The 12,063-nt window shown below is 36.2% G+C and overlaps 2 protein-coding genes across 4 annotated transcripts in view; both read left to right on the top strand.

Annotated features, from left to right (window-relative positions):
- The first annotated feature begins 455 nt into the window (after window positions 1-455).
- Window positions 456-7,048, top strand: LOC131781481 (uncharacterized). Its single transcript, XM_059098147.2, has 6 exons — window positions 456-483; window positions 827-873; window positions 1,343-1,531; window positions 1,939-1,999; window positions 2,128-2,384; window positions 6,539-7,048. The coding sequence occupies exons 1-6, from the start codon at window positions 456-458 to the stop codon at window positions 6,899-6,901; spliced, it is 945 nt and encodes a 314-aa protein (XP_058954130.2). The 3' UTR covers window positions 6,902-7,048.
- Window positions 7,049-7,649: 601 nt separating this feature from the next.
- The window catches only part of LOC131781553 (sonic hedgehog protein-like), a 33,436-nt gene continuing 29,022 nt past the window's right edge, over window positions 7,650-12,063 (top strand). For 2 of the 3 annotated variants that reach the window (XM_066173899.1, XM_066173897.1), the window contains exons 1-3: window positions 7,650-7,885; window positions 9,501-9,741; window positions 10,746-11,052. In XM_066173899.1, the coding sequence (XP_066029996.1) occupies window positions 9,517-9,741; window positions 10,746-11,052 (532 nt within the window). In that variant the 5' untranslated portion in view covers window positions 7,650-7,885; window positions 9,501-9,516. Of the gene's footprint in view, window positions 7,886-8,542; window positions 8,648-9,500; window positions 9,742-10,745; window positions 11,053-12,063 lie in introns of those variants that run through there. The other variant, XM_066173898.1, reaches the window with a different exon arrangement.

The raw sequence follows: 12,063 nt of genomic DNA, 5'->3' as shown, positions 1-12,063 counted from the left end.
TAAATTTTTTAATTGGATATTATTCCCAGAGTTGTTATTGCTGGAGAATATCAGAGAGCCGGTGGGTTCTTAAGATAAATATAGTCGTTTGTAGCGTGATAAGAGTCTCATAAGAATGTTTGAAGAAAACCTGTTGGTCCATCTCAGGGTAAAACCACAGTCTTTATTTATAGTAGTACTTCCGGTGAGCGCCAGGAACGACGTGACCAAACAACTTACGAACGAGTTTCATTCCTTAATGTTTTTTTTTCCTTTGCGGGTGCCTTAAATTTTGGAAACTAGGTTAGACCATAGCAGTGGGAGCCACTTCTCCTACTCTTTGCGAGAAGTGCGTGGGTTTTTTACAATCACCTGTTAACTAGTACAGAGAATTAAGATGCAACAGACATGGCTCAGAGTTTATTGTCCTAATTCCATATTTTATATCCCCCAGTTTTAAAGGTTGTTACACCAAGATGTCTGCCCTACAATCCGAAAAATTCGGTATAAATGCATGACATTGCGAGTCAATCGTCCCTATTGCGCGTTAATGTGTCGATCCCACGCGTCGTTCGATATCCTCACGTGAGTTTGTCTCAAACCCGCAACTTTTAATAGATTCCTTTCTTTATACATCGATGATAATGTAATATTATTCCACGCCCTTAAAATCGAATGATCCTGTTTGATCTGCTTTGTTATGTCCACCGAAATTAACATTCATTATGGGATTTCAAGGTCGACTCGACTGAGATGTTTTTTTCAATCATCTAAACGTTGATAAACGCCTTACAAATCACGAACCAACATTATCAAGCCTTTTAGTCATACTGCAATATTTTTTTAGCACAGCTTACATCCCCTAAAGCATCATCGAATGATTTTCCACATAAGGTGAGAATCCTTTAGATTTGAAGTGGAATACGTAGAGTAATAACAAAGTGCGACTGGCAACGTTCCATCGAAGGTTCAACTTCCTACTTCCTCAGGAGGACGTGCGTGAGCGCACGAGCAAAACAACTTACTGCAGGAAAACTAATATTATACTTTAGACTTGACTGGCTCCTTTGTTCCTATAACTGGTGATATCAAACTATGTCGAACACTTTTTAGAAGCACATTTTGAGAAGCGATTTCACTGTGCTGCATCTTCATGTAAACTTTAATTGACCCTGGGAATTGAGCTTACACGCAAGGAATTTATCCAGAGACTTCTAGTCTCTGTTTTTCTTCTATAGCCATTCGAAATTCGATTCTAACCCTGAGTTATGAAAAAATATATGTTTGTAAAGAACCAAATGTTTCTAGTTGTTTTAAAATTTTTTTTGACGTATGCAAATTGGCTCAGTTCTAATCTGGCTAGGCTCTGGTTACAATCCAAACAAATAAACTCTGCATCGAAGAATATTTTGAACTTCCGTTGAACAAAACAGACTGGCGACCCAAGGAAGTGGTGAAATACGACATTTGGTCCAAATACTATCAGTTTGGGGGAGACACTGAGTCATTCAAAGCAGTTTCTGCAAGAGGAGCTGATGAAATCACGATAGAGGTAATTTTAATTTAATTCTTAAAGCGCAATTCCGTCTCGATCTTTCTAGAAGTTCTTAAGCCTGAGGAAAACCAAATACGCCTTGCAAATTGCATTGTTCAATTAACTCTCTAATGTGATAAAAAGAAAGGAAAAAAGATATGGAAAGTAGTATTTTGCAAGAGCTTTATGACCCGCTATTTTCCTCGCCAGCGAATTCAAGTCGCTTTGTGATCGCTTGAATAGTAAGTTTACCCATAGGGTATTTCGATCGTACGTGATGACACCTATAGTGACAGCCTGTAGAAAGTTCAATGCATATCATTTTGAACTTCCCGTGCTTTGTCTTTTGAATTTGAAAGGAAATTGCTAGTCGGTAACGTTATTACTACACTTCCTTTAAAACCCAACAGCTTTTTAATGTGCAGGTTCAGTTGAACTGTGCGAAAGGAATATTCTGTGTAGCTGCTTGGAGTAAGCTGCAACGTGGTAAATATCCTGTGAACTTTCTTACATATCGGATTAGCTTAACTTAAGTAACGAGTTTGAAAGGACGCTTGTTTCTGGGTTATCATCCTGGTTCACTGTTGTTGAAATTACCTCAATCTATCTCGCAGAGAAACCTTATTCAGAGGCCAAACCACTTCGCCAAAAGAATATGACTCAACTGGGACAGCATGTGAGAACCAAAAGGTACCAAGTAGTCTGTACAAGGCGAAGAAAAGTTCACGGGGACTTTAAACTGAGATATCCTGAGAAAGTAGTGAAGAGAAAGAGGACGTCCAAACGAAGCAAAGACACAAAAGACGGTACGACTTGCGAGAAGATTGATCGAACCTTGAGGTTCTCTTATCAACAGAAAATCACACAAAAGGTGAGTCACTTAGAAAACTGTTCATTGTTACAAAACGAAGATAAATTTTCATCAGCAGATATGATTAATAAAGCCTTGTAAGCTCAACAGATTTGCACAACCTCTTAGCAATGAGAATATGATGAAACAGTCCCACAATTTCTTTTCAGTACAGCCATCAGAGTACCATTTGAACAAACAACAATAAAGTTTTGAAATAACGAGAGCACTATATAGTTGTAAGAACGAGCTTTAACAGAGACTTTAATCGTGACGAAAATGGTGGGAAAGTTTCAAATATTTTGATGGGCATTTTGACAAGTGTGGCAACCTTTTTGGCTCAGGAAAATGCGGAGAAATAGGTTATAAACCTTAGATAAACATGGAGTTTTTTCCGGAGGCCACTGTTACCATAAGCGATTAATTAGAGAAGTTGAAGAGTCAAAATTAAGTAATTTGAGAAGCGTCCTTCCTCTACTGGGGAACAACTACTTTCTAATTAACATATGAAAGTTTCTGTGACCTAAACATTTCATTCAACCCTGCTTTTCCTCCAATAGAGGCGGAAAAAACGAACTTTTTCACAGATTCAACTGTATTATATTGTTCACGAAGGATTATTTGCTTTGTAAATGTATTGACCAATCAAATCATGTGATGTAGTCTAACAAATGTTGTGATTGGTTGAAAATGACATCTTTCATAAGACTTGTAAAGCATGCTGCGTGGCGTTACCTTCGACTCGTTCTGGAAACACATATAATTTGTTAACAACTTAAAACGAATACGTGGCCCTCTATAACCTGTCCTAAGTACCAGAGGAATAAACACAAGCACTCGACCTACTAAAGAATTGTCTACCAGAAGTTCTGCGTATACTCTCTGAACCGCAGCAACCAACTCCTGAGGGAGTTTGTCACTTTAGTAAGCAATAGATTGTCGCAAATCAATTCAGAATCTTCGTATGCAGCAATTATATATTTCCATAGTGAACTTGTGCAGTAATCAAGCAAAAAATTGCATGTGAGGCTTTCTAAATTACAGCGGCTTCTTTCAAGGGAAAGCAAAATCCCTCCCGATTCTGATAGATCAGTTATCGCTTCTCTTCAGCTCATTACTTACAGCCTCCAAAAAGAAAAAAAGAGATAAGAATTTGTCTACAAAAAGTATAGCAATTATAGGTGTTCACAAAACAAACAGGCAAGTCAAGCATGTTTACAGAAAGTACAGCAAAGAAACTGTTTCAAAATAGCCAGGAACCAAACTGTTTCATAAAAGGAGTGTAACAAATTTGATTTCATAGGTACATTGTAAAGCAATCAAATCAATCAATCTTTCTAAAAATGTACAGCAGCCCAATTTGGTCACAAAATGTTTAGTAGCCAAACGCCTTTACATAAAGTATGACAAACAACCTAGTTTGACAAGAACAACAACCACAGTTGACAAAAAAACGTGAAGCAACCAGACTTGTTCAACGAAGGTAAAGCAACCTAAATTGTTTACAGAATGTGCAGAAACTAAGCTTGTTCAAATAAAGCACACTAACTAAACTTATTTTCAAAAAAATGCAACGACCAAACATGTCAACATAAATCATATCAAACAAATCTATTCACTGCCCTGAAAAGTGCAACAAACCTGTTCAAAATAGCAACCAAACTTGTTTAAAATAGTAGAGTGCTCAAACTTTTCTACTGATAAGGCAATCAACAAAATCCTCTAAAAAATACAGCAGCCAAAGTCATCCACCAAAATGATGGCAGAAAAAGAATATAAATTTGCTCATAGAGAGCACAGATACAAGCACTCTTCCGCGTGTGAAAAGAACAATACCCAACTTAAAACGCGTTTGCAAAAAGTATATGCCTGTAAGAGAACGGCAATTACACTAGTAAGCGAAAATTGCAGTTTTCAAGCATATTTATAAAATGAATAGCAATCAGAATTGCTTCTTAGAGAGAAAGCAATCAAACTCATCTGCCAAAAAGGGTAGCAACCAAATGTGCTTACTAGCAAGACAGCATGACATTGTTTACAAAAAACATAGTAAGCAGCGTTACTTATAAAAATCACAGCAGAAAAACCTCTTCTTTCGAGACAACAAACCAACTTGTCTCCAAAAGAAATAAAGCAACTAAACTTGTGTTCACAAAGTACTTGCCGTATCCAAAGCACCCTTCATAGGACACTCCATCCAACCCATCAACATAAATTACAGGGACTAAAGATTTTATGAATTCGACCACAAAAAGAGGAGTAACCATAAGCCCAAACAAAAATACAAAAGACAAACTGCTTTCCAAAAATGCAAGAACAAAACTTCTTCACGAAATAGAGCACAACTACACTAGTTGCAAAATCTACAGCAAGTGACGTTACGTAACAAAATACAACAACCAAACCCTTAAGCGACAGCAACCGCTCTTGAACCCTTCACTGGTGGAACAACTTGTCCTTGAGTTACGACGAGTCATCGAAAATAATCTTTAAAGTAAAATTTTGTTGTCGTAAATGGGAATGAAGTACTTGTTGTAAGAAAGATCGAGATAGATATCGGCTGTTTACAAACTGGAATTGTTTGTGTGTGTCGCCATGTTGAATCATATGAAGCGTTACGGAACAAAAGAGCTATTGTATGATGATGATGGTGGAAACCTTAAAAAGTCATACGAGCCAACAGTTGGCGCCCCCAAGAAATTCGAGCACTAATTTTGCTTTTCTTTGACTAAACTTTTCATACATTTCGGTTCTTATTTCCAAATTGTTGTCACGCATCTTCATAGTACAAGACGTTTTTATCATTTTAACGACAAATTGTTCTACCTTTGCGATGGACGAGCATCCCATCCAGGGGGGAGTAGTGATACTACTAGTCGCTTCATGGTAAAGAAATCGGGATAAGCTTCGGCTGAGTGGGCCACTTGGCCCGAGTAAAGCTACTTTCCTTTCATTCTATCATTGGAGGTTTCCTTTAACAAAATGAAGAGCAATTAACTCGTCTTCATAAAAAAGTGCCACCAGACAACTTCTACAAATTACACCAAAAAGCTTTGCTCACAAAAAGTACAGCTACTGAATAAATCTGCGGAAAGTACGGATGAAAACAGTGAACCAACATTTTTCAACAAGAGTTTTACAACTAAAATATCAAACCCTCAGAAAAAGAGAGGACAGGAGCCATAAGTTAAGAAGGAACCAAAGCTTTTTACAGTACGTAGAATTATACTGTAAAGCTGCCTATAAAATGTACAGAGACCAAAATTTTGCACCAAATCTACGGCAACCAACGTAGCCAACAGCAATGTAAGGTCCCACTAAAAGTATAACAACCAAACATGTTGATATACAGTAAGTGTATCAACAAAAGTTTCCAAAACTTTAACTACCAAACTAGCTCAAAATTATAACGTATAGCCTCAGTTTGAAGTTGTCTACAAATGCATGGCAACCAAAGCTTGTTTTAGAATGTAGAAACCAAAAAGTGCATATAAAGAGTTTGGGTCTGAGTCTTGAAGCGTCATATCACCCCGGATCAAATGGAACCCCAAGTTATACAAAGACAGAAAACAACAGCAAAACGTTAATACTGTAAGCGATATTACGAGATACTCCGAGACGAAAGAGACCATCATAATCTATGAGGTGACGATGGTAAATCCAGAACTCGTTGAAATTGAAGTGAAATAATGTTCTCTCAGCAAATATCGTCTGAACAACAGCAAGCGTTTTTTCTGAGCTTATTTGATTTGGTTGCCGGTTGTTTGTCTGACTGAATGGCCGGTTAATTGATCGAGTGGCTTACCGACTAACTGATAGACTGACCCAATGGCTGACTGGCCAACTGTTCGCCTGACTGTAGTTGGTCTGGTCAGATAGATGTTCATTAAAGCTGCTGTTGGCTCCTTGGAGTGAGAATTTAATTACGGCAGTGACTGATATATACACAATATACAATACAATTTGTTCGCCATTTAAAGAGTGACATTATCACAAATATCACAATATAATTATAAATTTAAGGTGGAGTACATTACCAGATAAACAGGTTTACAATACCTTTTAAATAACGATATTATAATGGATGCAAGACAGCCTTCAGAAACCAGGGGCTTACATTTATCGTTGAATGCGTAATGCAATTCACTTAGCGATCTTTCAAATATTTATTACAGGTTCCCCGCCAAAGGTTTGTTTACAAGCTGAGTAAACACTCAAGCAACATTGAACCAGAAATGAGCGCTTCTCGCCGATCTAAATCATCACCATTTGACAGCCACGCTGGATTCTCTTCCGTAAATTCGTTAAGCTCCACTATTTCGCCTGTGGGGAAGTCGTCGCACCAGTCAGTCATGCCTCTGTCTCACTGTCCTCGCTGCTTATGTCCAAGGTTTCTGTCTGCAACTAAATCGAGTGGAGGTAACGGAAGGATAATGGTTAGTGGGCGCCCATCACAGAAGGAAGCGGATTTACCTCTTCTTCCAGCTTCGGCGCGTTCAATCCCCGTATCCGTCATTCAGAGGATCAGTTTTTTATGAAAGACTCAATTCTTACAATAACCAACGTATGACTAATGTTCTTTAGCCGAAACTTTAACCTTCTTGATGAAATTTTGCAGTAAACAATCGTAATGACTAAAAAACTTTTTTTAAAATTATAAATAATAAATTTAATTTCTTCACGTATCTCGTTACTTTCTCATCGACATCCTGAGCAATATTACCTTAATCCTTAAACTCCAGCATCATATTGCAAATTCTTCATACTGTTACCTATAAATTTCCCGAGAATTTGTCCGACAATCAAGGGCTTCTTGAGTTTACAATCATTACCTTTATTCTCCCTCCGCATTGCTTGATTCAGGTTTGATGTTGTTGGGAGAAATTGGATGCTTATCGTTCTTAGGGGTTACAAGCTTTCGTTAACCTTATATGAAGAGGGCCACCTCCGCTGATCATGAACGTAGATGTTCCTAGATTTTTGGAGCAAACTATTTTCACCCTATCAAGTTACTAGTTAGATGAGCAATGTATGTATTTTTTAAACGCCCCCGCCCGTGTTTTTCCTGGTACAATAAGCCATGAAAGTGGGTGCACTAAGTAAGAAGTCTTTTGAATTAGTGTTCCTCAGTTTAGTGTCGTATACGTCACACGGTGTGTCTCAAGTTCATTTTCAGTCATTAAAAATATTAATTGCTTCTCTTAATGTTGTTGATTCACATTTTGATCTTAATGTGATTTTTGAATTATGCATTTGCGCCCTTGAGGAAAGATCTCGAGAAAAGCTACGCTTTTTCACCTTTTTATCAAATGGTTATTTCAATGACTACCATAATTTTAATGATTACCAGAAGAAACGTTGGAGACACACGTCACGGTGGAGCCAGAGTCACGTTGTCTCATACCACTGTCTAGTTGAGCCGGCTTCTTAGCTCACCGACCTTAAAACTTTTGTTGGATCATTTAGCACTCTCATCAGGATCCGTATAATCACGAAAGTGTCGGCTGAATATTTCGATTGAGGTGAGTTGATAAATACAAATCTAAAAGTAAGGAATGAGGTTTTTTACGAAATAAGTTTGAATGAAGCTAGTTGAGCCGGCTAGGTAGCTCACCGGTCTCAAAATTTTTGTGGGATCATTTAGGACTCTCATTAGGATCTGTATAGTCACGAAAGTGTCGGCCAAATACTTCGATTGAGGTGAGTTGATAAATACAAAAGTGAAAATACGGGGACGTAGGGATGTAGAAAACGTTCGAGTTCGGCAGGAGGATTCAAACGCCAAATTTTCCGATTTCCGCGTTTTGATACTCAACCTTTTTATACATACAAACTTGTTTGATTAGTGTCCTGCATACGGCTAGGCAAGGATCGGGGTTGTCGAAAGCGTGATTCTCGATGAGAAAAAGTTATGTAAATTAGTTCTACCGTCATACCCATCTCTGTTGAGTCTCTGAGATGTTTTTCTCTATCCATGATTGGCCGAGTGTAAATTATATGAACTAAGAGACTTTAGTTTAGCTGTCAGTATATATTTTCAAGAGAATCATACCTATAAAATTGGAGGAAACACGTTTCTAAACAGGAGCGGTTACCGTGGAACCTCTTTGTTATTCTAAAACAAAGCCGCAGTCCCTAAGGTAATCTTTTGTTTCCGCAATCGTTTTATTTGTCCGTAAATTGAATGCTCGATGAATGACAGTTCCTGAGAAAACTTCCGTCAAGACGCCAAAATCTTAGCATAACAATTCTAAAGTGGTCTCCTGTATTTCTGAATGATTCAGGTCAAATATTGATATTATTATCATAAGACTAATTTGTTAAGTCTGCTCAAAATTCGAAAGTTAACAAGACCAGCTTGTGTTTACACATATACATACATGTACACCCGGTTTAAGAAACATTGCAGATTGGAAAAATATATCTTAAATTTACATTCTATTTCTTTCCATGAAACAGTTGATGGACCATGCATGTATATTCCACATCTAAGGAGTAATACCTTATCTTTTATTGTTTAAGCTCACTGTGAATATCAATGTTCTTTTACACTACTGAATTTTACATCGTATATAAAACGACAAAAGAACAAATCAGAATGAAAAAAGCTGCAGCTTTATTCTTCTTTTACCCATCAATTCCTGCTCTTCTCAATGCCTGCTGCGTTATGATAGCTATGATATTTGCTGGTGTATCATACAGCTATACTTATCCCTATGATTTATTCTGTCAGCACCTTTTTAATTGAAAAAGGAAAGGAATATTTATTTTATCTATATTTTCAAATTGAAAAACTTTTAAAAACAGGTGTATATATATATATATATATATATATATATATATATATATATTTGTATATATATACATTCAGATGTATAGGTTTCAAAGGAATATATTTCAAATACCTTGCCTAGACTTAAACTCAGAGACTATTGGATAATTTTTTGCAGTTCTTTGGGCGAACAATTTCTGATTTCTAAATGTAAGTCCAACAGGTACAGAACCTAAATGTTATGTTTATTGTGGCACCAGAGAGATGGGCAACTATTAGACAGCTAATCATATAACCAATATATCAATGGAACCTTACTCATAGGTTACATAATCCAAATATTTTTCTATTTCTCAATACTCTAGGAAAAACATTATCATAATGAATCAGCAAAAAGAAGTTCCTTTCACCAGAAGAGCTCTGAAGAGAGTCAGTGAAGCTAACTCAAAGGAATATGAATTTTCTATTGTCACCTACAACATCCTTGCTGATTATTGGATACAACAGAGTTCAGGGAAAGAAGACTCTTACAACTATTGCCCAAAGGAATACATGATCAGAACAAATGGAAGAGCCTCACATCGTCATGTACTGCTTATGGCTGAGGTACAAAAAGCAGTTTCAATTTTTAATATTTCTTGACCCACAGAGAGCTAGTTATCTTGGGCAGACTACTATTAATTCCTTATGAAGTAAATACTTAGTAAAACCTCGCAGAATACCAACAAAATAATACTACAAATGCTAAAACATAATTTTTTATGCTGTAGTAGAAAGTTACTCATGTTACCTCATGATTTTAAGTGTGAAAATTTTGAGCACTTTGTTATAGCTCTTGATGTCTTTCAAAGGTGTGTGCATGTATAGAATGTGTCTTCATGTACATGTATTTCAAAGATTGTGATAGCAGGGTGACTTGGGTTGCTAGTCTTAATTAGAAAGGAATGAAAAGGGACTGCATGATACAGGATCCTGGTTTTTTCAAATATTTGAAGGTTTTCTGATGAAACCCACCTTACAAACATAAAACACAGTTTACACAACTTCTTTTAAATTTATGTGCAGTTATTTTGTTTCTTTACAACTTTGTTTATCTAACACCCCATCTTTGGTACCATATTTCTATGTTAGTTTCACTTTGTTTACAAATTATATAAATTTCCATCTATTGAGGTACTTATTGGTTTTGTGTGTTTCTGTGTGCTGCTCCTCATTGTGATGCATGCATTTAATGTTTTTCATATTTTACATTTAACACTTTAACTCCTATGCGTGACCAAAATAGAATTTCTCCCTACAATATTATCACAATATCAAGCAGACAAGTGATGAAAATAAAGAAAAATATCAGTAAGGTGATTGTAAATTGATCTAATACCAAATTCTCCAAACTAACATCATAAAAACTGTATGGCAGACAGTAAGGAGAATTACTAATGAGATCTTGGGGGTTTAAGGGTCAATATTTTGTTTATTGGATAAGGCATATATTGCACTAAATGCCTGTTTTGAAAAACAAATTCTAATCATTTATGTACTAGTGAGTCAAAATTTTCACCAGTCCTACCTGGTCCTGCGTGTGTCTAAACAATTTTTTCTTTATTATTTAGTTAAGATGGCTTGACAGTGATATCATCTGCTTGCAAGAGGTTGATACATCTTACTTCAATGAGATTCTGAAAGAGGAATTATCTGAGCTGGGTTATGAAGGTCTTTTTGCAAAGAAGTGTATGGGGATCCCAGAAGGGGAGGCACTGTTTTTTAAGAAGAACAAGTTTTACCTCCAAGAAACAAAGACAGTTTATTTGAATGACATGGCAGAGTGCACCTTTCAGCATACTGAGATACCTCTGTTTTGGGAGGTTGCATTACTTGCTACATTGAGGCACAAACTTAGTGATTCTCTTCTAGTATTGTGTAAGTTATTTATTTGAATTCATGAAAATATGATATCAGCATAAATCATATGAGAATAATTACATTTAAATATATAATAATAACAAGAATAGCCTTTTAATGGTGACTGATATTTTAACTGATACAGAGAGGAGTTGTTGCATGTATGCATTTCTCGGTAATTGTGAAGAACAGCTCCCCTCGGGACAGATTGCTGACAGCTGGCCAACAGATTACCAACAGTCGGCCAACAGATTACCAACAGTCAGCCGATAGATAACCAACAGTCAGCCGACTGTTAGTGAGGGGAGCTGTTCTTCACAATTACCCATTTCTCTTTTCAGTTCCATTCAATCTAAAGTCATAGAACTTTTTGAGAGCATTGGAAAAACTGGACTGTGGGAATAGAATTTCATTTGTTTAAAAGTTGTTGGTTGAATACATTTTTTAACCTTCATCTCTAATGTTTCTTTCCTGTCAGGGCATATTGCTTTTAAAAATTGTAATAAAATTATCATGTTGATAACTTGAAACTGTTAGATGTGCAGTAACATAAATACAAGGTGCTAAGAATGAGTAAATGATCATGAACATAGATTGAATAATCATTATGGTAAAGGTTTCTTTAACCTCATAAGTTTCACTTAACAATTTTGCACAATTAAACTATAAATATAGAATTGAGGTATTCAATAGTAAATTTACATCTTCTAGATAAAGCACTGTACATATATGTGACTTTTCACTTGTAGCATAAAAAATTTCCTATCTTTTGATCTTAAAGAGGGAGTAATAATGATGAAAATTATGATAAAAATGATGATTGTCACAATGTTGAGTTGGCCGGTAATTAGATCTTTGGGGAACAGCCTCTCTATGGTGGATCAGTCTTTTCCGGCAAAATGTTAAGAAACATGTGTATGTACATTAATTTTATTTGGTTGTAAACTCTAGTTGAATGGAAATGTTATACTATTTTGTTATACTGAAATCTGTGCCAGGTGTACATCTACATGTAATATATAAGTTGTA

Source organism: Pocillopora verrucosa, chromosome 11 (genome assembly GCF_036669915.1).
Source record: "Pocillopora verrucosa isolate sample1 chromosome 11, ASM3666991v2, whole genome shotgun sequence".
Lineage (NCBI taxonomy): Eukaryota > Metazoa > Cnidaria > Anthozoa > Scleractinia > Pocilloporidae > Pocillopora > Pocillopora verrucosa.
The sequence above is the reverse complement of the archived record's forward strand: the minus strand, read 5'-3'. Positions and strand labels throughout refer to the sequence as shown.

Bases quoted from the DNA above. Each gene is read 5' to 3' on its own strand.
- LOC131781481 (XM_059098147.2), top strand. From the start codon at position 456: ATGTCTGCCCTACAATCCGAAAAATTCG. The intron at 874-1,342 runs GTGAGAATCCTT...TAATCTGGCTAG, and splicing joins CGAATGATTTTCCACATAAG to GCTCTGGTTACAATCCAAAC. The intron at 1,532-1,938 runs GTAATTTTAATT...TTTAATGTGCAG, and splicing joins CTGATGAAATCACGATAGAG to GTTCAGTTGAACTGTGCGAA.